The sequence below is a fragment of the Tachyglossus aculeatus genome, chromosome 5, assembly GCF_015852505.1.
Source record: "Tachyglossus aculeatus isolate mTacAcu1 chromosome 5, mTacAcu1.pri, whole genome shotgun sequence".
Lineage (NCBI taxonomy): Eukaryota > Metazoa > Chordata > Mammalia > Monotremata > Tachyglossidae > Tachyglossus > Tachyglossus aculeatus.
The window spans coordinates 55,029,164-55,053,147 of record NC_052070.1 but is presented as its reverse complement, the minus strand read 5'-3'; the positions used below and the strand labels follow the sequence as shown (position 1 = coordinate 55,053,147).

At 48.6% G+C, this 23,984-nt stretch overlaps 1 protein-coding gene across 1 annotated transcript in view; it reads left to right on the top strand.

The window, feature by feature from the left end:
• The window catches only part of SDHB (succinate dehydrogenase complex iron sulfur subunit B), a 32,431-nt gene extending 8,942 nt beyond the window's left edge, over positions 1–23,489 (top strand). The window contains exons 2-8 of the mRNA XM_038747200.1: positions 12,188–12,315; positions 13,037–13,122; positions 14,577–14,713; positions 15,207–15,323; positions 16,330–16,431; positions 17,688–17,810; positions 23,260–23,489. Coding sequence (XP_038603128.1) covers positions 12,188–12,315; positions 13,037–13,122; positions 14,577–14,713; positions 15,207–15,323; positions 16,330–16,431; positions 17,688–17,810; positions 23,260–23,334 — 768 coding nt within the window. The 3' untranslated portion in view covers positions 23,335–23,489. The remainder of the gene's footprint in view (positions 1–12,187; positions 12,316–13,036; positions 13,123–14,576; positions 14,714–15,206; positions 15,324–16,329; positions 16,432–17,687; positions 17,811–23,259) is intronic.
• The last annotated feature ends 495 nt before the right edge of the window (positions 23,490–23,984 follow it).

The following is a 23,984-nucleotide window of genomic DNA, read 5'->3' as shown; positions in this document are numbered from 1 at the left end:
TCATATCCCAGTTTTCCTGAAGCTGAATCTGCCAAGTGATTCATAACATTACTCATGGAGCATTATTTCTGTGTGCTTAACTCTTGACTGTATGATTTCTTTGGACTGTGAGCTTGTTCTGGACAGGTAATGCATCTCCCACCTCTGTATTGTATTCTCCCAAGTGCTTAGTACAATGCTGTGCACACAGTAAGCGCTCAATAAATACGATTAATGATGATGATGATGAGATACCATCGATTGATTGATTATAGCTCAGAGCCTGACTTGTTGCAATTCAGTTAGGGCAAGTGACCTTCATCCTCTGGCCCCTTTCGAGTTGGTTGTGCTTTCAGTTCGTGGCCTGCTCTTCAGAAACCTAGGTTATTAATAATCAACTTGCTTATACTCCCAGACACTGTTGCCCAATGACCTCTACATTTGCAGAGAAAAGAGCTGAGAAAGCAGGTATTGCTTTAAGAAAACCCAACCTGGGAACAAATTCCAAAACCTGGACCCCCCTTTTCCAAGAGGGGGGTAATGGTAATAACATTTATTAAGTGTTTAGTCTGTGCAGAGCACTGTACTAAGTGCTGGGAAAGAATCCATGGGTGCTGGGAAAGGGTTGTTTGGAGTGAATTTGACACACAAATTAGACTCACCTTGAAGCAATTAAAGTAATGGTTTCTGTTTTTTGGGGGAGGGGTATTTATCTGAATTATCAGATAACTCAACAGTGGAGGCCTTCCCAGACGGAGCCCCCTCAATCAATCAATCGTATTCATTGAGCGCTTACTGTGTGCAGAGCACTGTACTAAGCGCTTGGGAAGTACAAGTTGGCAACATATAGAGACAGTCCCTATCCAAAATCCCCCTCGCCTTACCTCCTTCCCCTCCCCACAGCACCTGTATATATGTTTCTATGTATTTATTACTCTATTTATTTTACTTGTACATACTCTGTTTTGTTAATATGTTTTGTTTTGTTGTCTGGCTGCCCCTTCTAGACTGTGAGCCCACGTTGGGTAGGGACCGTCTCTAGATGTTGCCAACTTGTACTTCCCAAGCGCTTAGTACAGTGCTCTGCACACAGTAAGTGCTCAATAAATACGATTGAATGAATGCTAAGATGTGGTATATATTATTACCTTTGGGGGAATAATAGCAATGAATATCAACAGGCACTCATTGATTAAGGAATGAGCAGAAGTGATGGGAGACCGGGGAGTAGTGGTATTTATTAGCATTTACCGTGTGCCGAGCTCTGTACTACGTGCTTGGAAGAGTTCAGTACAGCAGAGTTGGTCGACATGATCCCTTCCCAAAAGGAGCTTCTGGTCTAGAAGATGGAAAGCTGTTGTTATTTTTGGCTACAGGGTTTTGAGAAAGTGAGCAGAACTCAGAAATTGACCCCATTATACCCAGCCCACGCCGTCCACTTCAGCTCACGGCATCGGTCCTGTCCTGTCTCCCACCTGCAACCTTTCGCCCCCGAAATCCCAAGTGCAGTCGCGTCCTTCTTTAAATTGCAGCTCAAACCCCTCTTTATAAGAATAATAATAATAATGATGGTATTTGTTAAGCGCTTACTATGTGCAAAGCACTGTTCTAAGCGCTGGGAGGGATACAAGGTGATCAGGTTGTCCCACGTGGGGCTCATAGTCTTCATCCCCATTTTACAGATGAGGGAACTGAGGCACGGAGAAGTGAAGCGACTTGCCCAAGGTCACACAGCTGACAAGTGGTGGAGCAGGGATTTGAACTCATGACCTCTGACTCCAAAGCCCGGGCTCCTTCCACTGAGCCACGCCGCTTCTCTTTGAAACACTAGTCCTCATTCAGTCAGTCAGTCGGTCGTACTTATTGAGCGCTTACTGTGTGCAGAGCACTGTACTAAGCACTTGGGAAGTACAAATCGGCAACATATAGAGACAGTCCCAACCCGACAACAGGCTCACAGTCTAGAAAGAGGAGACAGACAACAAAACAAACAGACGGGTGTCAATACCATCAGAGTAAATTGAATTATAGCTTCATACACATCATTAATAAAATAAATATAGTGAATACGTACCAACCATTCAGTGCACGAAGGTGTGTTTGTCTTGTCTCCGTCACTGATTATAAACTTCTTGAGGGCAGAACCATATCTGGTCTTTATTTGAGGTAGCCTAAAGGTCCTAGTGGATTTTCAAAAAGTGCTTGATTTCAGTAACCAAGTGAAATTGATTGATTGATTAATAATAATGGAATTTGTTAAGCGGTTAATATGTGCCAGACACTGTACTAAACTCTGAAGTAAGAACAAGGTAATGGGTCCCACGTGGGGCTCACAGTCTAAGTAGGAGGGAGAATGGGTATTGAATTCCCATTTTGCAGATGACGGAACTGAGACCCAGAGAAGTGAAGTGACTTGTCCAAAGTCACACAGCAGGCAAGTGGTATTTATTGACCGCTTACTGGTGGAGAGCATTGTACTAAGCCCTTGGGAGAGTACAATACAACAAAATTAGAAGACACATTCTCTTCCCATAGTGGCTTTTTCCACTGGGCCACTCTGCTTGATGCAGATCTCTTAGGAGACCACGTCATTTGTACAGATTTATAACTCTATTTTACTTGTACATATTTACTATTCTATTTATTTTGTTAATGATGTGCATATAGCTTTAATTCTATTTTTTCCAACGACTTTGACACCTGTATACACGATGTCTGTCTCCCCCTTCTAGACTGTGAGCCCGTTGTTGGGTAGGTACCGTCTCTATATGTTGCCAACTTGTACTTCCCAAGCGCTTAGTACAGCGCTCTGCACCCAGTAAGCGCTCAATAAATACGATTGAATGAATCCCTACAAGGTAAACTGGATTATCAGTCAGTGAACCAGCTCCAGGAGAGCAGGTTTTTGTTTTTGGGGGTTTTTTCCCCCCAGGCTGGCTACTCAGGACTTTTCTTAGTGTGTAGGGTGGAGCACTGGCTGCTACTGCTGCTTTTGTTCTTGCCCCAGGGGGTGATTTCTGGAAGGACCCTTCAGTTAGTCATATTTATTGAGTGATTACTGGGTGCAGAGCACTGTCATAAGCACTTGGAAAAGCTCTGTACAACATCCTTGGCCTGGTCGCCCCAAGGAATCATCCTCCACATGCCCAAGACTCTGCTGATGTTATCTCCGTTTCTGAGCTGGTTCCTCTTCCCAATCTTGAGACCTTCAGACTGTTTTTTGAGTTGTTCCCAGATATGTAACAGATATGTAACAGATAAGGCCTCCTCCAGGAGGCCTTCCCAGACTGAGCCCCTTCCTTCCTCTCCCCCTCGTCCCCCTCTCCATCCCCCCATCTTACCTCCTTCCCTTCCCCACAGCACCTGTATATATGTATATATGGTTGTACATATTTATTACTCTATTTATTTATTTATTTATCTTGTACATTTCTATCCTATTTATTTTATTCTGTTGATATGTTTGGTTCTGTTCTCTGTCTCCCCCTTTTAGACTGTGAGCCCACTGTTGGGTAGGGACTGTCTCTATGTGGTGCCAATTTGTACTTCCCAAGCACTTAGTACAGTGCTCTGCACATAGTAAGCGCTCAATAAATACGATTGATTGATTGATTGATTGATGTACCCTGTCCCTAGGTTGTAAGGTATTTATTCATATAATTTTAAGACCTCTTGGTAGAGATGTGTTCTACTGTAGCATGAGGGCTTTGGTAGCTCTACAAAATGAACAGTTTTGGATTTTGGGGTCTCTTAAAATAATGATTTGGCTGTGATAATGGAGGAGAGGGGAGTAGAAATTATGTATTATAAATTACATATTCATATTAATGTCTCCTCCTGTAGATTGTAAGCTCACTGTGGGCAGGGAACGCATCTGCTAATTTCCCTTGCATTGTAATCTCCCAAACACTTACTCTCCCAAGCAACGTGCATAATGGTTAGAGCCTGGGCCTGGAAATCAGAAGGTCAGGGGTTCTCATCCTGGCTCTGCCACTTGCCTGCAGTGGGACCTTGGGCAAATCACTTCACTTCTCTGTGCCTCAGTTACCCCATCTATAAAATGGCAAATTGAGACTGTGAGCCCCACCTGGGACAACTTGATTTGCTTGTGTCCACCCCAGCGCTTAGAACAGTGCCTGGCAGATAGTAAGCACCTAACAAATACCATCATTATTATTACTGTTATTATTAACAGAGCTCTGCACATACTAAGCGCTCAATAAATACCATTGTTGTTGATGACACCAGTAGGGTTTTAGAGAAGCAGCATGGCTGAGTGGAAAGAGCCCGGGCTTTGGAGTCAGAGGTCATGAGTTTGAATCCCGGCTTCAATCAATCAATCGTATTTATTGAGCGCTTACTGTGTGCAGAGCACTGTACTAAGCGCTTGGGAAGTACAAGTCGGCAACACATAGAGACAGTCCCTACCCAACAGCGAGCTCACAGTCTAGAAGGGGGAGACAGAGAACAAAACCAAACATACTAACAAAATAAAATAAATAGAATAGATATGTACAAGTAAGATAAATAAATAAATAGAGTAATAAATATGTACAACCATATATACATATATACAGGTGCTGTGGGGAAGGGAAGGAGGTAAGATGGGGGGAATGGAGAGGGGGACGAGGGGGACAGGAAGGAAGGGGCTCAGTCTGGGAAGGCTTCCTGGAGGAGGTGAGCTCTCAGGGCCTTGAAGGGAGGAAGAGCTTCACCACATGTCTGCTGTGTGACCTTGGGCAAGTCACTTGACTTCTCTGAGCCTCAGTTACCTCATCTGTAAAATGGGGATGACGACTGTGAGCCCCACATGGGACAACCTGATCACCCTGTATCCCCCCAGCGCTTAGAACAGTGCTTTGCACATAGTAAGAGCTTAACAAATGCCATTATTATTATTATTAATATTAATATTATTATTATTTTATTGAAATTCAGTATGGTAATCTAGATTCCCGGGGACATTTCCTCCAGTTACCATTAGGTGGCAATAGAGAGCCACGTGGAGTCTGCCTGCAGCTCTGTGCAGCCAAGAATAGTAATAATAATAATTATTATAATTAATAATAATAATTGTATGTGTTAAGTGCTATGTGCCAAGCATTGTTCTAAGTGCTGGGGAAGATACAAGGTAATCAGGTTGTCCCACGCGGTGCTCACAGTCTTAATCCCCATTTTACAGATGAGGTAACTGAGGCACAGTGAAGTGACTTGCCCAAAGCCACACCGCTGACTAGTGGCGGAGTTGGGATTAGAACCCACGACCTCTGATTCCCAAACCCGTGCTCTTTCCGCTAAGCCACGCTGCTTCTAATGATTATGTGTATTGAGCACCTACTACGAGTACTAATAATGATGGCATTCGTTAAGTGTTTACTATGTATAAAGCACTGTTCTAAGCGCTGGGGGGATGCAAGGTGATCAGATTGTCCCACGTGGGGCTCACAGTCTTAATCCCCATTTTACAGATGAGGGAACTGAGGCTCAGAGAAGTGAAGTGACTTGCCCAAAGCCACACCGCTGACTAGTGGCGGAGTTGGGATTAGAACCCACAACCTCTGATTCCCAAACCCGTGCTCTTTCCGCTAAGCCACGCTGCTTCTAATGATTATGTGTATTGAGCACCTACTGTGAGTACTAGTAATGATGGCATTTGTTAAGCGCTCACTATGTACAAAGCACTGTTCTAAGCGCTGGGGGGATACAAGGTGATCAGATTGTCCCAGGTGGGGCTCACAGTCTTAATCCCCATTTTACAGATGAGGGAACTGAGGCTCAGAGAAGTTAAGTGACTTGCCCAAGGTCACTCAGCAGACATGTGGCGGAGCCGGGATTCGAACCCATGACCTCTGACTCCAAAGCCCGTGCTCTTTCCACTGAGCCACGCTGAGGACTAGTGTTTCTTAAGCACTCACTTGATGCAGAACACTCTGAAGCCCTGGGAAAAAGATACACAGATGAGAGTTAGGGAGGCTGGCTTCCAAGTGGCTCCCAATCTAAGGCTAAATGGGGAATGTTGGCGATGGACATATAAAGAGGGATGAAATGATAACATCAGAACAACCACGAGACAAGGAAAATGGCAAATACCAGGAAAGGTATTTTTCCACAGCACCTGTATATATGTATATATGTTTGTACATATTTGTTACTCTATTTATTTATTTATTTTACTTGTACATATCTATTCTATTTATTTTATTTTGTTAGTATGTTTGGTTTTGTTCTCTGTCTCCCCCTTTTAGACTGTGAGCCCACTGTTGGGTAGGGACCGTCTCTATATGTTGCCAACTTGTACTTCCCAAGCGCTTAGTCCAGTGCTCTGCACACAGTAAGCGCTCAATAAATACGATTGATGATGATGAATAGTGCACCATGGCCAGGGGAGCAGAGTTTCTGGCTCTTCGCGGCTGAGAATCCTTCCGCTGCTAGTATTGCTAGTATTGGAGTCCCTCCGGGCCCCGCTGGCATGGGGCAGGTGAGGAGCAAGGCCCCAGGAGGGCATACTGGAGGGGCGGAGGTAGTTGCAAGGCCGCGGGCACCCCCGGGAAGGGTCGAAGGCCGAGGACACCCACTGCTGATGGTGGGAGCCTTCCCGACTCCACTTCATCATCATCATCAATCGTATTTATTGAGCGCTTACTGTGTGCAGAGCACTGGACTAAGCGCTTGGGAAGTACAAGTTGGCAACATATAGAGACAGTCCCTACCCAGCAGTGGGCTCACAGTCTAAAAGGGGGAGACAGAGAACAAAACCAAACATACTAACAAAATAAAATAAATAGAATAGATACGTACAAGTAAAATAAATAGAGTAGTGAATATGTGCAAGCATATATACATATATACAGGTGCTGTGGGGAAGGGAAGGAGGTAAGATGGGGGGATGGAGAGGGGGACGAGGGGGAGAGGAAGGAAGGGGCTCAGTCTGGGAAGGCCTCCTGGAGGAGGTGAGCTCTCAGGAGGGCCTTGAAGGGAGGAAGAGAGCTAGCTTGGCGGATGGGCGGAGGGAGGGCATTCCAGGCCCGGGGGATGACGTGGGCCGGGGGGCGACGGCGGGACAGGCGAGAACGAGGTACGGTGAGGAGATTAGCGGCGTAGGAGCGGAGGGTGCGGGCTGGGCTGGAGAAGGAGAGAAGGGAGGGGAGGTAGGAGGGGGCGAGGGGATGGACAGCCTTGAAGCCCAGGGTGAGGAGTTTCTGCCTGATGCGCAGATTGATTGGTAGCCACTGGAGATTTTTGAGGAGGGGAGTAATATGCCCAGAGCGTTTCTGGACAAAGGTAATCCGGGCAGCAGCATGAAGAATGGATTGAAGTGGAGAGAGACACGAGGATGGGAGATCAGAGAGAAGGCTGGTGCAGTAGTCCAGACGGGATAGGATGAGAGCTTGAACGAGCAGGGTAGCGGTATGGATGGAGAGGAAAGGGCGGATCTTGGCAACTGAGTGGAAGTGCTTCAGTTGAATCCCCCTGCACCATTCAGCTTTGGCCCCATCTCCCTCCTCTCGTTCCATTCAAACTCTGCAAACGGGTGGCCAACACCCTCTGCCTCCACTTCCTCTCCACCTCCCTTTGTGACCATTTTTCTAAAACACCGTTCTGCACACGTCTTCCCACTCCTCAGAATCTTCCAACAGTTGCCCGTTCCTGTCCCCAGCAACAGAAACTCCCGACCACTGGCTCTAAGGCCCTCACTCAGCTCTCAGCTTGGTACTTTTCCTCTCTCCTCTCCCAGTGTGCCCGAGCTTGAACTCCGTTCCTCTCAAGCTAGCCGTCTCACACGGGGCCTCCTTCTCATCTCCTGCTGTTGACCTTTTCCTCGCTGCCTCCCTCAATCAATCAATCAATCAATCGTATTTATTGAGCGCTTACTGTGTGCAGAGCACTGTACTAAGCGCTTGGGAAGTACAAGTTGGCAACATATAGAGACAGTCCCTACCCAACAGTGGGCTCACAGTCTAGAAGAGAAGAGACTCCCCCTTCATATCCACCGTGCCGCAGCTGTCATCATCATCAATCGTATTTATTGAGTGCTTACTGTGTGCAGAGCACTGTACTAAGCGCTTGGGAAGTACAAGTTGGCAATATATAGAGACAGTCCCTACCCAACAGTGGGCTCACAGTCTAAAAGAGTGGGCTCACAGTCTAAAAGAAAATGTTGGCATTTGTTAAGCACTTACTATATGCAAAGCACTGTTCTAAGCACTGGGGGGGATACAGAGTGATCAGGTTGTCCCATGTGGGGTTCACAGTCTTAATCCCCATTTTACAGATGAGGTAACTGAGGCTCAGAGAAGTTAAGTGACTTGCCCAAGGTCACACAGCAGACATGTGGCAGAGTTGGCAGCTCTCCATTTCCAAAGCCCTTCAGAAGTCACACCTCTTCCAGGAGGCCTTCCCTGATTAATATCTCTTCTCCCCGACTACCGCCTCAGCGTCCCCACACCCTGTAAGCCCTCCAGTACTCACAACCGCAATAGCACTTAGCTCCATTTCTTACTTATATCTTCTTCCTTCATCCCACTTGTAATTTATTCTAGTAGCCGTCTCCCCTGCTAGACTGTAAGCTCCTGGAGGGGAGGGATCATGCCTTCCTACAGTAGTTTTTCTCTGAATGAGTCAGCAGGGTGCTGTGCACAGAATAGGTGCTCAGAAAATAGCAGTGATTGAGTGAAGCTCCGGGATGGTGCGGAGGGAATTCCTGGTGGTGTTGCCCAGTGGTTGAGTGGGGCGGAATGCACACGCCACGGGCTTCCCAAGGCTCATATGCCACTGGGACAGGTGGGAAGCAGAGCAGGAGCGGATCGTCATTATCTATCATTATCAGTATTATTATTATTATTATTATTATTATTATTATTATCTTCTAGAAGGGCCAAAGGTCCATCGGAGTCCAACACACTATAGCGAGCACTTGGGAAAGGACAACGGAAGCACAGTCAATAATAATATAATAATGATGGTATTTATTAAGCGCGGACTGTGTGCACTGTTCTAAGCGCTGGGGAGGTTACAAGGTGATCAGGTTGTCCCACGGGGGGGCTCACAGTCTTAATCCCCATTTTACAGATGAAGTAACTGAGGCACAGAGAAGTTAAGTGACTTGCCCAAAGTCCAGAGCTGACAATCGGTGGAGCCGGGATTTGAACCCATGACCTCTGACTCCAAAGCCCGGGCTTTTTCCACTGAGCCACGCTGCTTCTCCAATGGCAGTTATTGAGCATCTACTGAGTGCAGGGCACTGTACTAAGTACTGTACGTAGTACTTAGATTGCAAGCCCCCTCACACTCTATTCCCCCTCATTTTCTACCCCACCCTTGGGGGACAGAGACTGTATCTCATTCCCTCCTGTGTATTCTCAGTGCTTAGTACAGTGCTCTGCACACAGGAAGCCCTTAACAAGTGCTGTTACCACAACTGTTTGGGAGAGTGCAGTGGTAGATTTGATTCCTGGACACAAGGAGTTTACAGGCTAGTGAGGGAGACAGGCAATCAATCAATCAATCATATTTATTGAGCGCTTACTGTGTGCAGAGCACTGTACTAAGCGCTTGGGAAGTACAAGTTGGCAACATATAGAGACAGTCCCTACCCAACAGTGGGCTCACAGGCATTAAAATAAATTACGGATAGGGGACTTTATTATGCTTCCTATGTGCCAGATATCATGCTAAGCGCTGGGTTAATGCAAGCTAATGTGGGTGGACACAGTCCTTATCCCACATTCTAGGGGGGAGGGAGAATGGGTTTGGAATCACCATTTTACAGGTGAGGAAACTGAGGCATGCAGCAGTTAAGCGATTTGCCTAAAGTCATACGGCAAGCAAGTGGCAGAGCTAGGATTAGAACACAGGTCCTTTGGGTCCCAGGCCCATTCCCTTTCCAGTAGGCCATGCTGTTTCTACCTGAGGCTCTGTACTTCAACTTCGGTGGGGTGGGGCGAACATCAAAGTGCTTAAAGGGAACAGACCCAGACACGTAACTCAGAAGGCAGGGCGAAGAGGGGAAGCGAAGGCTTAGTCAGGGAAGGCCTCCTGAAGGAGGTGTGATTTAAGTAGTGCTTTGAAGGTGGAGAGAGTGCCGGTCTGTGAGATACGAAGGGGAAGGAGGTCCGGTCACAAAACCTGTCTCCTTGCCCAAAAGAAATTTACAGTCTAGTGTAAATGTCAGTTCCCCACATATTCTCAGTGGCTGTGATTCCAGATTAATACACACACACACACACACACACACACACACACACACACACACACACACACACACACACACACACACACACACACACACACACACACACACACACACACACACACACACACACACACACACACACACACACACACCCCCCCCCCCCCCCCCCCCCCCCCCCCCCCCCCCCAACCCTGGGGTTCCCCAGACACTCCCCCTCTATTAGCAGAGGCTGGCTGGGGAGGTGACCTTGGAGCACAAACCATTCATTCATTCATTCATTGTCGTATTTATTGAGCGCTTACTGTGTGCAGAGCACTGTTCTAAGCACTTGGGAAGTCCAAGTTGGCAACATATAGAGACGGTCCCTACCCAAAAGCGGGCTCCCAGTCAAGATGGGGGAGAGACCTGAACCAGACTTGGATTCCAGACGCTGGCGGGTTCTGGGCCTTCTAGAGGGTTTGGTTGGGTGGGGTACAGCTCCCTGAGCCAACTGAGGGGCCAAGGAAGCCATAAGTGGTTTCTGGAGCTTCTTGTCATTCCTTTTTTAAAAAAAATCATTTTTTTGTCTTTGAAGTTTGTGATTCGCACAAATCCTCAAGTGGCACCCTTCCATTTTTTAAGATTGTAATGATGTTTGCAGTTGGACATTATTAACAATACAGCCTCTTAGGTTGTTAGAGCCCAAAGATCGGAAAAAGCAGTTCGAGGTGCCCAATTTGGAATTTTCCTTTATTTTCTACTCCAAAACATCATCCTTTCAAAAATCCTGTCATTTTGCTGACACACACACCGCCACCCCCATCCTCCCCTCCCTAATGTTTTTACCTTTCCCCCCGCACCTTCCTCCTTTCTCTCTTAATTATAATAATAATAATTATTATTATTATGGTACTTGTTAAATGCTTATTGTGTGCCAAGCTGTGTTCTAAGCAGCATCCTTTCTGATTTCCCAACCTCCTGTCTCTCCCCACTTCAGTCTATACTTCACTCTGCTGCCCAGATTATCTTTCTAAAGAAGTGCTCTTGCCATGTCACCCCTCCTTCTCAAAAATCTCCAGTGGTTGCCTGTCAACCTTTGTATCAGGCAGAAACTCCACACTATTCCTCTCCTTCTACAGCTCAGCCCACACCTCACTGTGCCTCATTCTCACCTGTCATGCCGTTGACCCCTGGCCCACTTCATTCATTCAATCATATTTATTGAGCACTTACTGTGTGCAGAGCACTGTACTAAGCTCTTGGGAAGTACAAGTCGGCAACAACGTCCTACCTCTAGCCTGGAATGCCCTCCCTCCTCACATCTGCCAAACTAGCACACTTTCCCCTCTTCAAAGCCCTACTGAAATCTCACCTCCTCCAGGAGGCCTTCCCATACTGAGCCCCCCTTTTCCTCTGCTCCTCCCCTCCCCATCACCCCAACTCCCTCCCTCTGCTCTACCCCCTCCCCACAGCACTTGAATAGATACGGATGTATTATTCTATTTTATTAATGATGTCTATAATTCTATTTATATTGATGCCCTGGATGCCTGTCTACTTGTTTTGCTTTGTTTTGTTATCTGTCTCCCCCCCTTTCTAGACTGTGAGCCCGTTGTTGGGTACGGATTGTCTCTATCTGTTGCCGAATTGTACTTTCCAAGCGCTTAGTACGGTGCTCTGCACACAGTAAGCGCTCAACAAATACGATTGAATGAATGAATGAAGGTAGTCAGAGTGGACCAAGTCCCTGTCCCACATAGGGCTCACGCTCATCATCCCCATTCTACAGATGAGGACACTGAGGCCCAGAGAAGTGACTTGCCCAAGGTCACACAGGATCAGGATTAGAGCCCATGACCGTCTGGCTCCCAGATCTGTGCTCTATAAGCCAGAAATTGTAGAATTTGTGGTCTCTGAAGCAGGCCCACTAGAAGTCCACATTTCAGCAGTGACAGAATAAACAGATCGAGGGTTTACCCCAGCCAGTTTTCTCTTCTGACTCTTTTCCTTCCCGCTCCCCCGATTCTTTGCTTCCAGGCCATCCGTGGGGCTCAGAGCCAGGCGGCGGCAGCTCCTCGCATTAAGAAATTTGCCATCTACAGATGGGACCCTGACAAGCCCGGAGACAAGCCTCACATGCAGACCTACGAGATAGACCTGAACAAGTGAGTGTCGTGGTGAAATAGGGCGGTGGGCGTCCAGTCAGGGGCCATCTCAGTTACAGGGGCGACCGTTCCCCTGCCCACCCCAGGGCAAAAACCAGAGCTGCTGGGATTAGTAAAGAGAAGGTCAGTGTCAAAATGCCCAAAGTGACCCCTCCGAAGGCACTTACGTCTCCTACAGAGGCAGATCACGGGGCCACAAACTTGGGGCGTGCTGCTCACCCAGGAATCCCACGAGAAGTGGCAATTTCTGAGCATCAGAAGCCGGGGTCAACCCAGGCTCCCTCGCCCCAAAATGGCCCAGCCTGGCAGATTTCTAAATCCGTGCTCCTATGGCCCCACTTCCCAGTTAGAGGTAAATTGTTGTGCTTTTGAATTTGGAGACTTAATGCTGGGGGCTTTTACGGACTTTCCCCTTAACATCTTTTCATTCTTATTAGAAACGGTCTGGTCCTAATTGAATCTGCAAATCATCTGACTCACTAGTATTCCGTCGCCTCAAAGGGTTCCCCCCAGTTTGGACTTGGGATGTGCTAAAGGTCTCTGGTGCCAGTGCACAAAAGTAGAATCAGCCATCTTTTTCGCAGGCTGCCGTGGAAACAGGCTGAAAAATGAAACAGGTCAAGGAGACTGTGTGGGTTAGAAAAGAAGCCCCTGGAGCAGGGGGAGAGGGAGGGTGATGGGACGGATTTGTGCAATTTTTGCCGGTCGTTTTTGTCGTTAGGTGCGGGCCCATGGTGTTGGATGCGCTGATCAAGATAAAAAATGAAATGGATGCCACTCTGACTTTCCGGAGATCATGCCGAGAAGGTACCCCTTTCTTCTGAAAGGGCACAGGGAAGGGCTAACGGTAGAGCCTCCGCCCAGTTGGAGGGTCATGTTGTACAGATTTTAGAGCTGCTGGCATTTTTCCAAGTGAGCTTGGGTTCATTACACCCACCCTTCTTTGGTGAAAGTACAAAAAAGTCAAAGTCACTTAGATTCAGATACTAGGCTCTCATTGTACATTTCCTTCAGTGACCATAACTGAAACGGTTACTCCATCACTTCAGCCCTCCGGATACAGCTGGAGCTGTATGACGTTACTGAGAACTGTTGAAGACCAGCCTTCGGTCTGGGTACCTTTGCCCCGGTGAACTTGGGGGAAACAGAGGATCCCGGGTTCTTTTGGCTTGCCCAACAACTTTGTCAGTTGTATGGATAATCTCCTAAAGGGCAGGAATCGTGTCTCCCAACTCTACTGTATTATACTCTCCCAAGCACTTAGTACAGTGCTCAGCATATGGTAAGCATTCAATAAATTCCATCGAGGTTGCATTTTTCAAGCAAAGGAGCTGGGGATTTCTCAGATCCATGGGTCACGCTAGGGCCAAATAAAGGGAAACCTAGTTGGGCTGTCTCTGTTCCATACTAACCCCAAGCCTCCACGCTCTTCAATCTGTTGGATCCCAAGTGGAATTGTGGAAACGAATGTGGTATTACTAATGTTGAGGGATGGCAGGGGGAGCTTAGCCAGCTCATGAAGGGGAAGTCCTTGTTTTAATGCCTTTCATTCAAAACTTGGCCAGAAATGGTTTCCAAAACACAAGGTTCAGGAGCTTTCTAAATGCCATCTTCTGCTTTTGCATGGCCGTTCAGTTCTGAAATGCTTCAGAGCAGTCAAGGAAAGGAGCTCTGCCCCTTGACTTGGGAAGGGCGGAGGTGGTGGGTTAGTGATGTATCAGATGCAAGCAGGTAATTGTGTCTTCTTGGCTACTGAGGTGAAACGCCAAAAGAGGTACGGTGGTCAGGAGCCTGGAAAAGGTGGTGTTTGAAAAAACGGACAGAGCGAAGAGTTAAAGGGTCCAGGGAACGGAGCCAGGCCAAAGCAACTCTTGTTTCTAGGCCCTTGGATAGCTTGTTGTGGCGAAGTTGCCATTTGTGACACTGGGAGACAGAAAAGGAGAGAGCACAGGCACTGGCTTTGATCGGTGCCCTACTTATGTGTGAGGCTATTTGGAGCCCTAGTCCTGGTGTCCCTTGGGGAGGAGGAGTGGGAGAACCACTTCTTGATGTTCAGCCGAGGACCACTCCTCGGGGGTGGGAGACAGGACTGGGGTGGTAGCGATCTCTATGCAGGGGTCTCCAGATGGTGCCGTGGTGTCAGGCAGCCCCCCGACTCCCAAGTCGGGGTGAGAACAGCAGAGGTTGAGGAAGGGTTGGGCTGACACTGTAGGGAAGCATTGTTTTTCCTTGTGTTCAAGGCTTGTCTCTCTCTCTCTCAGGTATCTGTGGCTCTTGTGCAATGAACATCAACGGGGGCAACACCCTGGCTTGCACCAGAAGAATCGACCCCGACATCAACAAAGTTTCTAAAATCTACCCCCTACCCCACATGTACGTGGTGAAGGATCTGGTTCCTGTGAGTTTCTGCACCTCTCTTGTTTTTTGGTCCTAGAAAGTGCCGACTGGAGACAATCCTAGTTTCGCTAGAGCCTTGTTATTAGGCAGTGGGTGGAGCAATTTCCTTAGGCCGCCGCCTCATCTCCTGATATAGTAGTAGCTGGTGGTGCAGAAAGGGAACTGAAAATGCTGAGGTGGAAAAACTGACTAAAGAGACTTCAGGCATTTGATCTCTGGTGGTCGTTGCTTCTGGGGTTGGGTGGCCCACGGGGGGAGAGCACCAGGTGGGGAATCTAGCTCTCCGGGGTTCAAGGAAATGTTCCGGGAAGAGTGGCGTGACGGCTCTGATTGTGGGACCGCCTCCGCTGAAGACCCTTTCGGAGGCGGCCCACTTGGGACAGGCTTGGAGAAACTCGACAACTCGTTTCATCAGCTCAGGAAGGTTGCTGTGAATTGGTAGTAACCACGGCAGTGGGATTTGCCTCACTCCTTGCCTTTTGTCCTTCCCTCAGGATTTAAGTAACTTCTATGCCCAGTACAAATCCATTGAGCCATACTTAAAGAAGAAAGATGAATCCCAGGAGGGTAAACAGCAGTATCTACAGTCCATAGAAGATCGTGAGAAACTGGTGATGATTTGCCGATCAATTGCCTTGCTGGGTGGGATTGGGGTGGGGGTGGCGTGCCTCTGGGGTTGGGTGGAACCAGGGGACTGGGTGCTGGTTCGGTCTTGGTAGCCCAGTAATAGCAGGGGCCACCTGGTCAGGGAAGGTGAGAAATGGTCAGGAACTCTCTCCTCAGAAATCCCATTGGGATTTCCAGCTGGTGGGCAAGAGGGAAGACCTGTTTAAACCATCAGATTCATTCCAAGCCGCATATTCTACACACTCCCGCTGGCTGCCAACTCTCTGACCCTGCAAAAACTCCCAGCACATCTTAGGGTGAGCTGTTGGAGGAGGGAGACAGCCAACTCTTCCCCACACCCTTCCTTTCTGCAGCCATCTCCCACCACCACAGGTCATGAGGTGTCAGAAGAGGGAGATGTGGCTCTAAGGCAGGACAAAGAAGAGTCTCTTCCTCAGACGCACGCTAATCCCGACATCCATTTCCAGAGAGGCCCCCAAGTTTGGAACCATCTGCTCAGGAAGGGTCCTGGAGCTCGTAATGGAGTGGCCACTCTTACCTGGGAACTCATTTCTAATCCCAGTTCCTCCCCTGACTTGGCAGCCCCAATCAATCAATCTGGTATTTACCACACACTTACTGTGTGGGCTAAGCACTATATTAGGTGCTTGGCAAAGAAACACAATATAGACTATAAATATTCTTGGCCCACAAGGAGCTACCAGTCCACTCTCCATTCAGCTTCAATTGCCTCATTTTTTCAAGAGGGTGACATTACCTTCCTCCAGGGTGACATTCCCTTCCTCCAGGAGTGGGAGTTGTGAGGATACTGGAGAGAAGGACTTTTAAATGGCTCAGATGAAGATTCAGATGCTTATGGATGTCCCAGTTAGAGGGCTCTGCACACAGTAAGCGCTCAGTAAATACGATTGAATGAATTGAAATTCCCTCGGCAGGGTCAGGCGCGTCTCTCCGTTGCGTGCATCTGACTGTCCTGCTTTCTGTGTGCAGGACGGGCTCTATGAGTGCATCCTGTGTGCTTGCTGCAGCACCAGCTGCCCCAGCTACTGGTGGAATGGAGACAAGTACCTGGGACCCGCCGTCCTCATGCAGGTGAGGCTGGAGAACCGGCTCAGCTGGAAGCTGCGAGGAGGGAGGAGTGGGAAGGCGCTGCGGGAAGAAGGGCTCTAGATCCCACAGCCAGGTATGTGGAGGAGAAGGTGAACTCAGAGTCCCGGAGACCCAGGCGGACATCTCAGGCCAACGCTCCAGCTCAGAGAAAGGGTTAGGTTGCTTTTCTCTGCCTTCGCAGCTGACGGGCTCTGGACCTGAACCAGCGTGGCTCAGTGGAAAGAGCCCGGGCTTTGGAGTCAGAGGTCATGGGTTCAAATCCCGGCTCCGCCAACTGTCAGCTGTGTGACCTGGGGCAAGTCGCTTAACTTCTGTGCCTCAGTTACCTCATCTGTAAAATGGGGATTAAAACTGTTACCAGCACCACCACCCCCCACCCTGGGACAATCTGATCACCTTGTAACCTCCCCAGCGCTGAGAACAGTGCTTTGCACATAGTAAGCGCTTAACAAATACTATCATTATTATTTATCCCCTGAGCTTTCCGAAAGGCAAAAGCCCTCAGGACTGATTTCTCCCCACATTCGAAGCCTTGGGAGGAAGTTTGTTCATCTGTGATGCACGTTTCATAGGTGTCAAGATGTTTTCCCTCTTTCAGCCAACTTCCCACCCGCCTGTTCTCCTCCAGTACTAGATTCCCTCTCGCTGCTCCTTTCCTCAACCCAGAGTTCAGGCCTGGGGCCCAGGGCTCTGCCACCTGAGCAGTGGGTGGGTGGAGGTTTTCTGAGCTAGATCAGGATGAGGACACCCTGCCAGGCTATCAGACATTGACTGGGCACCCACCAGGGTGTATTTGCATGACCCCACACCAGGAGGATGGCTCTTCTCGAAGAAAACACTCTTCCTCTCCTTTCCCCGGAAAACAGTGGGCACTTCAACTTTGCCCATTTCATTTTTAAAAACCCCAAGCTCCTCCAAAAACAAATTCTCCCTCCTTTATTCCACTGGGTCAGGGAGGGTTTTGTTTTTTGGTTTCTTCATTTGTTTGTTTTTTGGGAGGGTGGGAGTTTGGTGCATGACGGGGTGTGGTTTTTTATGGTTAAGCACTTACTATGTTCCTGGCACTGTTCTAAAACCACGAACCGGGCCAGAATTGTAGAATTTATCTCATCAGTTAAAACTCTGACAGGATCCAGGGGCCGGGAAGGAGCACCAGATAAGTTCAGCTAGAAGGCATTGGTCTGAGTCACGGTGGAGTTGAATTGAGATTATCGACTGGTGTTTGCTCTGGCCCCCAGGCCTATCGCTGGATGATCGACTCCAGAGACGAATTCACAGAGGAGCGTCTGGCCCAGCTGCAGGACCCGTTTTCCCTATATCGCTGCCACACCATCATGAACTGCACGCGGACCTGCCCCAAGGTACTCTGGCCTCCCCAGAAGCCTCAGCTTTGCTCTTTCGGTCGAACCTGGTTAAATTAATAATAATTATGGTATTTAAGTGCTTTCTACGTGCCAAGCACTGTTCTAAGAACAGGGGTAGATATAAGTTAATCAGGTCAGACACAGATCCTGTCCCACATGGGGCTCGCACTCATCCCAATTTTACAGATGAGGTAACTGAGGCACAGAGAAGTTAAGTGACTTGCTCAAGGTCACCCAGCAGCCATGTGGCGGAGCCAGGATTAGAACCCAGGCCCTCCTGTCTCTCAGGCCTGTTTTCTATCCACTAGGCCATGCTGCTTACCCCATTTGATTGATTGACTGGGCCTAGTGATCTGCAGAAAATGTTAAGACTCAAGTGCCCGGCTTAGGAATGTGCCAGACTGTGTATGCTTGGGGGATACGGCTGAGGATGATGATGAAGCCAACCCTCTGGTTGGAGAGCAGACTAGGGAACTAGGATCATGACCTCTTTCACCAGGGCTTTGCCAAGGACCTCTATTGGGCCATCAAACGTAATAAATTATGCCATTCGCATCCATTGTTTCTGTAAAGCAAAACCAAGATTCTATTGTGCTACATATCAGGAGCCCTAGATCAGGTCCTTTCCCTTCTCAGGGCCTCGATGTCCCCATGTATAGACTGGGACCATGATTTCTGCTCTGAGCAGTGGCAAACCCTGCCGATAAAAGGGCAGTAATGTGGGCCTGGGCCCTTTCCTGCATCCCTTTCCACCCTGCATCAAGCGGAAGCTTCAGTGTCGTCATCACTGGTATTCATTGAGCCCTTACTTAACGCGTGCAGAGCACCATGTTAAGCACTTGGGAGAGAATGATACAACAAGTTGGAAGACACGTCCCCTGCCCACGACAAGCTTACAGTCTAGAGGAGGGAAGCTTCCTTTTCTGGAGACCGAGGTTCCAGCTGTGGCAGAGGGCAGGGGCGACCAGTCATGCCCCTTCTCCCCCGCCCTCCCATGTCATTGATGAAAGCACAACTTGATCAGCTTGGATGTAGGAGCAAACCACCAAGTCCAGAACCGAGAGCCACTCAAAAGCATTCCTCCACCCGTGCCGGCACATAGTCATTCAGCTGGGATTGTCCACTTAACCCCTTGCTGGATTGATCCAGCAGACCCTGCACGTGGCACGGCGCCAGCCCCCCCTCCCCACCTGCAGTGCCCCTTACGGGCAATCATAAAGACTTCTGGAATGGACCTGCTCTTCACCATTCTCCCGGTACAAATCAGAATCAACAGGGAATCTTTTTTGGCAATTTTGAGGTTCCACATTTCTACCCCCAGGGAAATGTGGCAGTGGTTTAACTCCTTAAACAAAGAAAAGTTTGAAGGTCGTACTGATTTCTCCTGCTGTGTCTGCTCACCAGTTTCTCAGTGTTTTATTTTTGAATTGCCCTCAGTCCTTCAGATTTCCCCCCTCGCTTTGAGATTTGGGCCGTCGGAAGAAGGCTCAGGAGTAAGAGTAGGAGGAGGAGTAATAGTATTTCCCTTTCCCCTCCATCCAAACTGCTACCACATTAATATAATCACTCATCCTGTCCTTCCTGGATTACTACGTCAGCCACCTTGCTGACATCTCTGCCCACTCTAGTCCATGCTTCACTCTGCTACCCTGATCATTTTTCTACAAAAACGCTCAGAGCATGTCACCTCCTCAAAAAAAAACTCCAGTGGTTGCCCGTCTACCTCCGTATCAAACAAAAACTTCTCACCATTGGCTTTAAAGTACTCCATCACCTTGCCCACTCCTACCTCACCTTCCTTCTCTCCTTCTACAACCCAGCCCGTAAACTTCGCTCCTATAGTGCTAACCTTCGCACCGTGCCTCGGTCTTGCCTCTCTCACCCCTGACCCCTAACCCACATCCTGCCTCTCCGTCCCTTCTCAAATCTGACAGATGATTACTCTCGTCCCCCCCTTCAAAGCCTTATTGAAGGCACATCTCCTCCAAGAGGCCTTCCCAGACTAAGCCCCCCTTTTCCTCATCTCCCACTTCCTCCTGCGTCACCCTGACGTGCTCCCTCTGCTCTTCCCCCCCCAGCCTCAAATCACTTATGCACATATCTGTCATTTTATTTGTTATTGCTGTCTGTCTCCCCCCATCTAGACTGTAAACATATTGTGGGCAGGGAATGACACTGTTTATTGTACTGCACTTTCTCAAGTGCTTAGCATGGTGCTCCGCACACAGTGAGCGCCCAGTAAATACGATCGAATGAATAAAGTCCCTTTGGGTGCAAAACAGTGAACTACGTGTTGGGAAAGAGCACTCAGTCGAGAATTACACCCGGTTCCTGGCCCCCAAGGGGTGCACAACCTAAGAAGATGGGGAGCGAGGACGGACAACAGACACATAAGGACAATGTGATCTTGGGCAGGCCACTTCACTTCTCTGTGCCTCAGTTGCCTCATCTGTAAAATGGGGATGACGACTGGGAGCCCTGTGCGGGACAGGGACTGTATCCGACCCGATTTGCTTGTATCCACCCTGGCACTTAGTAGGATGGTGGCCATGGAAGTCGGAATCCGCTAAGGAGGGTGTAACAACTCACCTGCCGAATCAACTAGCCCTGAAAACGGATGGGGCTCATCTAGCTTGACTTCTATTTATTCTGATGACTTGACACCTGTCCACATGTTTTGTTTTGTTGTCAGTCTCCCCCTTCTAGACTGTGAGCCCGTTGTTGGGTAGGGACCGTCTCTATATGTTGCCACCTTGTATTTCCCAAGCGCTTTGCACACAGAAAGTGCTCAATAAGTACGACTGAATGAATGAAGTGCCTGGCACATTGTAAGCGCCTAACAAATTTCATTATTATTATTTATTACTAGATGAAACAGTGAAAATACATAACAGCATAGGGACAAGACAGTGATAAAAGAAAAAGGAAAGCTAAAAAGGCAGTACGGGACAGTGGCTAGAGGAGCAGAGTGTAAGACTCTGCCTGGCTCAGACCCCAACAGCTCCAAGCTACAGCAGCCACTGCTGGTCCTTTGCAAAGTGGTACAGCACCACTGAATCTCCGCCTTTCTGGCCACCTCCAGATTCCCAAAGTAAACTGTTGGTTGCTGGACCTGATTAGTTGAAGAGCACGAGAAGATCTGTAGAAAGTAAGTCCGAATCTAGGAGTGTTTTTGACCCAGAAGAAAGAATCGGGAGCCGTGGGTTTTAGTCCCAGACCTGCCCGTGGCTGGCTAGCAGGGACGGAGACCTAAAAGGCATTTCCCGATTCATTCAATCAATCGTATTTATTGAGCGCTTACTGTGTGTACCCCTCTTCCCCTCCTCCCCCTCTTAGGCTCTAAGATCAATCAATCAATCAGTCGTATTTATTGAGCGCTTACTATGTGCAGAGCACTGTACTAAGCGCTTGGGAAGTACAAGCTGGCAACATATAGAGACGGTCCCTACCCAACAGTGGGATCATCATCATCATCATCAATCATCAATCGTATTTATTGAGCACTTACTATGTGCAGAGCACTGTACTAAGTGCTTGGGAAGTACAAATTGGCAACATATAGAGACAGTCCCTACCCAACAGTGGGCTCACAGTCTAAAATGGGGGAGACAGAGAACAAAACCAAACATACTAACAAAATAAAATAAATAGAATAGATATGTACAAGTAAAATAAATAGAGTAATAAATATGTACAAACATATATACATATATACAGGTGCTGTGGGGGAGGGAAGGAGGTAAGATGGGGGGATGGAGAGGGGAACGAGGGGGAGAGGAAGGAAGGGGCTCAGTCTGGGAAGGCCTCCTGGAGGAGGTGAGCTCTCAGTAGGGCCTTGAAGGGAGGAAGAGAGCAAGCTTGGCGGATGGGCAGAGGGAGGGCATTCCAGGCCCGGGGGATGACGTGGGCCGGGGGTCGATGGCTGGACAGGCGAGAACGAGATACGGTGAGGAGATTAGCGGCGGAGGAGTGGAGGGTGCGGGCTGGGCTGGAGAAGGAGAGAAGGGAGGTGAGGTAGGAGGGGGTGAGGGGATGGACAGCCTTGAAGCCCAGGGTGAGGAGTTTTTGCCTGATGCGCAGATTGATTGGTAGCCACTGGAGATTTTTGAGGAGGGGAGTGACTTGCCCAGAGCGTTTCTGGACAAAAATGATCCGGGCAGTGGCGTGAAGTATGGATTGAAGTGGGGAGAGACAGGAGGGTGGGAGATCGGAGAGGAGGCTGATGCAGTAATCCAGACCGCGATGTGCTGCACCCTTGGCTCCTTGCCTGCTCGTTGCACTGGGCTCCCCAGCGGGAACACAGCTGGCAGGAAACGCCCTGCCCCGACCACTAACTGGCTCTTCAGTGGATTCCCACTTCAACCGACTCCCAGTCCTGAAGCCTCAGGACGTATTGCAGCGTGGCGTAGTGGATGGCGCACCGGCCTAGGAGTCAGAAGGTCACGGGTTCTAATCCCAGCTCTGCCACTTGTCTGTTGGGTCCCCTTGGGCAAGTCACTTCTCTGTACCTTAGTTACTTCATCGGTAAAATAGGTATTAATCGTATTTATGGAGCGCTTACTGTGTGCAGAGCACTGTACTAAGCGCTTGGGAAGTACAAGTTGGCGACATATAGAGACAGTCCCTACCCAACAGTGGGCTCACAGTCTAGAAGGCATTAAGACTTTGAGCACCCCGTGGGACAACCTGATTACCTTGTATCCACCCCAGCACTTAGAGCAGTGCTTGGCACTCAATAAGCACTTAAGTAATAATAATAATGGCATTTATTAAGCGCTTACTATGTGCAAAGCACTGTTCTAAGCGCTGGGGAGGTTACAAGATGATCAGGTTGTCCCACGGGGGGCTCACAGTCTTAATCCCCATTTTCCAGATGAGGTAACTGAGGCACAGAGAAGTTAAGTGACTTGTCCAGTGTCACACAGCTGACAACTGGTGGAGCTGGCATTTGAACCCATGACCTCTGACTCCAAAGCCCGTGCTCTTTCCATTGAGCCACGCTGCTTCTCCTATTCCAGTTTTTCATCCTCCTCTTCCAACTAAATGTAATTTATACCGTGTCTGCATCCTCCACTAGATTGTAAACTCCTTTAAGGGCAGGGTTTGTGTAGTCTAACTCTTGTGTGTTCTCCTTAGTGCTTAGTACTACGTTTGGCCCCTTGTAGGTGCTCAACAAAATCTATTTATTGATGACTTTTTATCTGGGGAGGGTCTGTGATTATTATTATTGTCTGCCATTCCTGATGGGAGATTCTGCCAGCCAGGAGCGTAGGATATTGTTGGTTAAGTGACCAAGGCCGGCTTACAACCCGCAGCGGGCCAGAACCGCCCCCACACACAAAGCGGGGTCTCTCGCTCGGCCCCCAAAAACGCCAGTCCTGGGGAAATAAAGCTGTTACTGCTGTAATTTGGGGGTGGCCTAACAGCTCCTTTCTCATTTCTCAAGGGGCTGAACCCAGGAAAAGCAATTGCTGAAATCAAGAAAATGATGGCAACTTACAAGGAGAAAGCTTCAGCTTAACCGCCTCCTCCGGCAACCGGGAATATCATAACACAGGCTGAATGTAATTTATATCTGATTCAAACTCACCCCTGGGGATTTGTCTTTCCAGGAATACCGCATGTACAATAAAAAACCTTAAAGGATAATAAAGAGCTTACTTTATTAACAAACAACTAGACCGAGTCCGTGTTCTTTCAGAGGGAATGAAGCAGTTTACGTGCCGAAGGAATCGGCGAGTTGTGGAAGCGTGTCAGAATCTTGGTTTGGGAAGGTTGGGGAAGTGATTGGAAAATTGATACTCGTACATCCTACGTGTTTTGGTTAGAACTCAAGGGTGGAATTAGGGTCTGCATCTGTCAGGAATCAGCATGATGTGGTGTTGAAAGGAACAGTTGTGTGTCTGAATGCAGCATTGAAATGGGCGAGCACCTCCCAACAAGCTTCGCTAAACGTGGGTTCTCTGCCGGGTGCCTGGGCATATTGGGTTGTAAAACCAATCAATCGTATTTGAGCGTTTAACTCTTTGCCAAGCACTGTACTAAGCGCATGGGAGAGGACACCACTTCAATATAACATCTCCAGCCTAGAGCCGAGGCTCGGGTCGGCAGCAAACTAAAGTAATTCCTGTCTTCAGGCTTCCTTCTTCCCATCCCACTGATGCTTGCTCT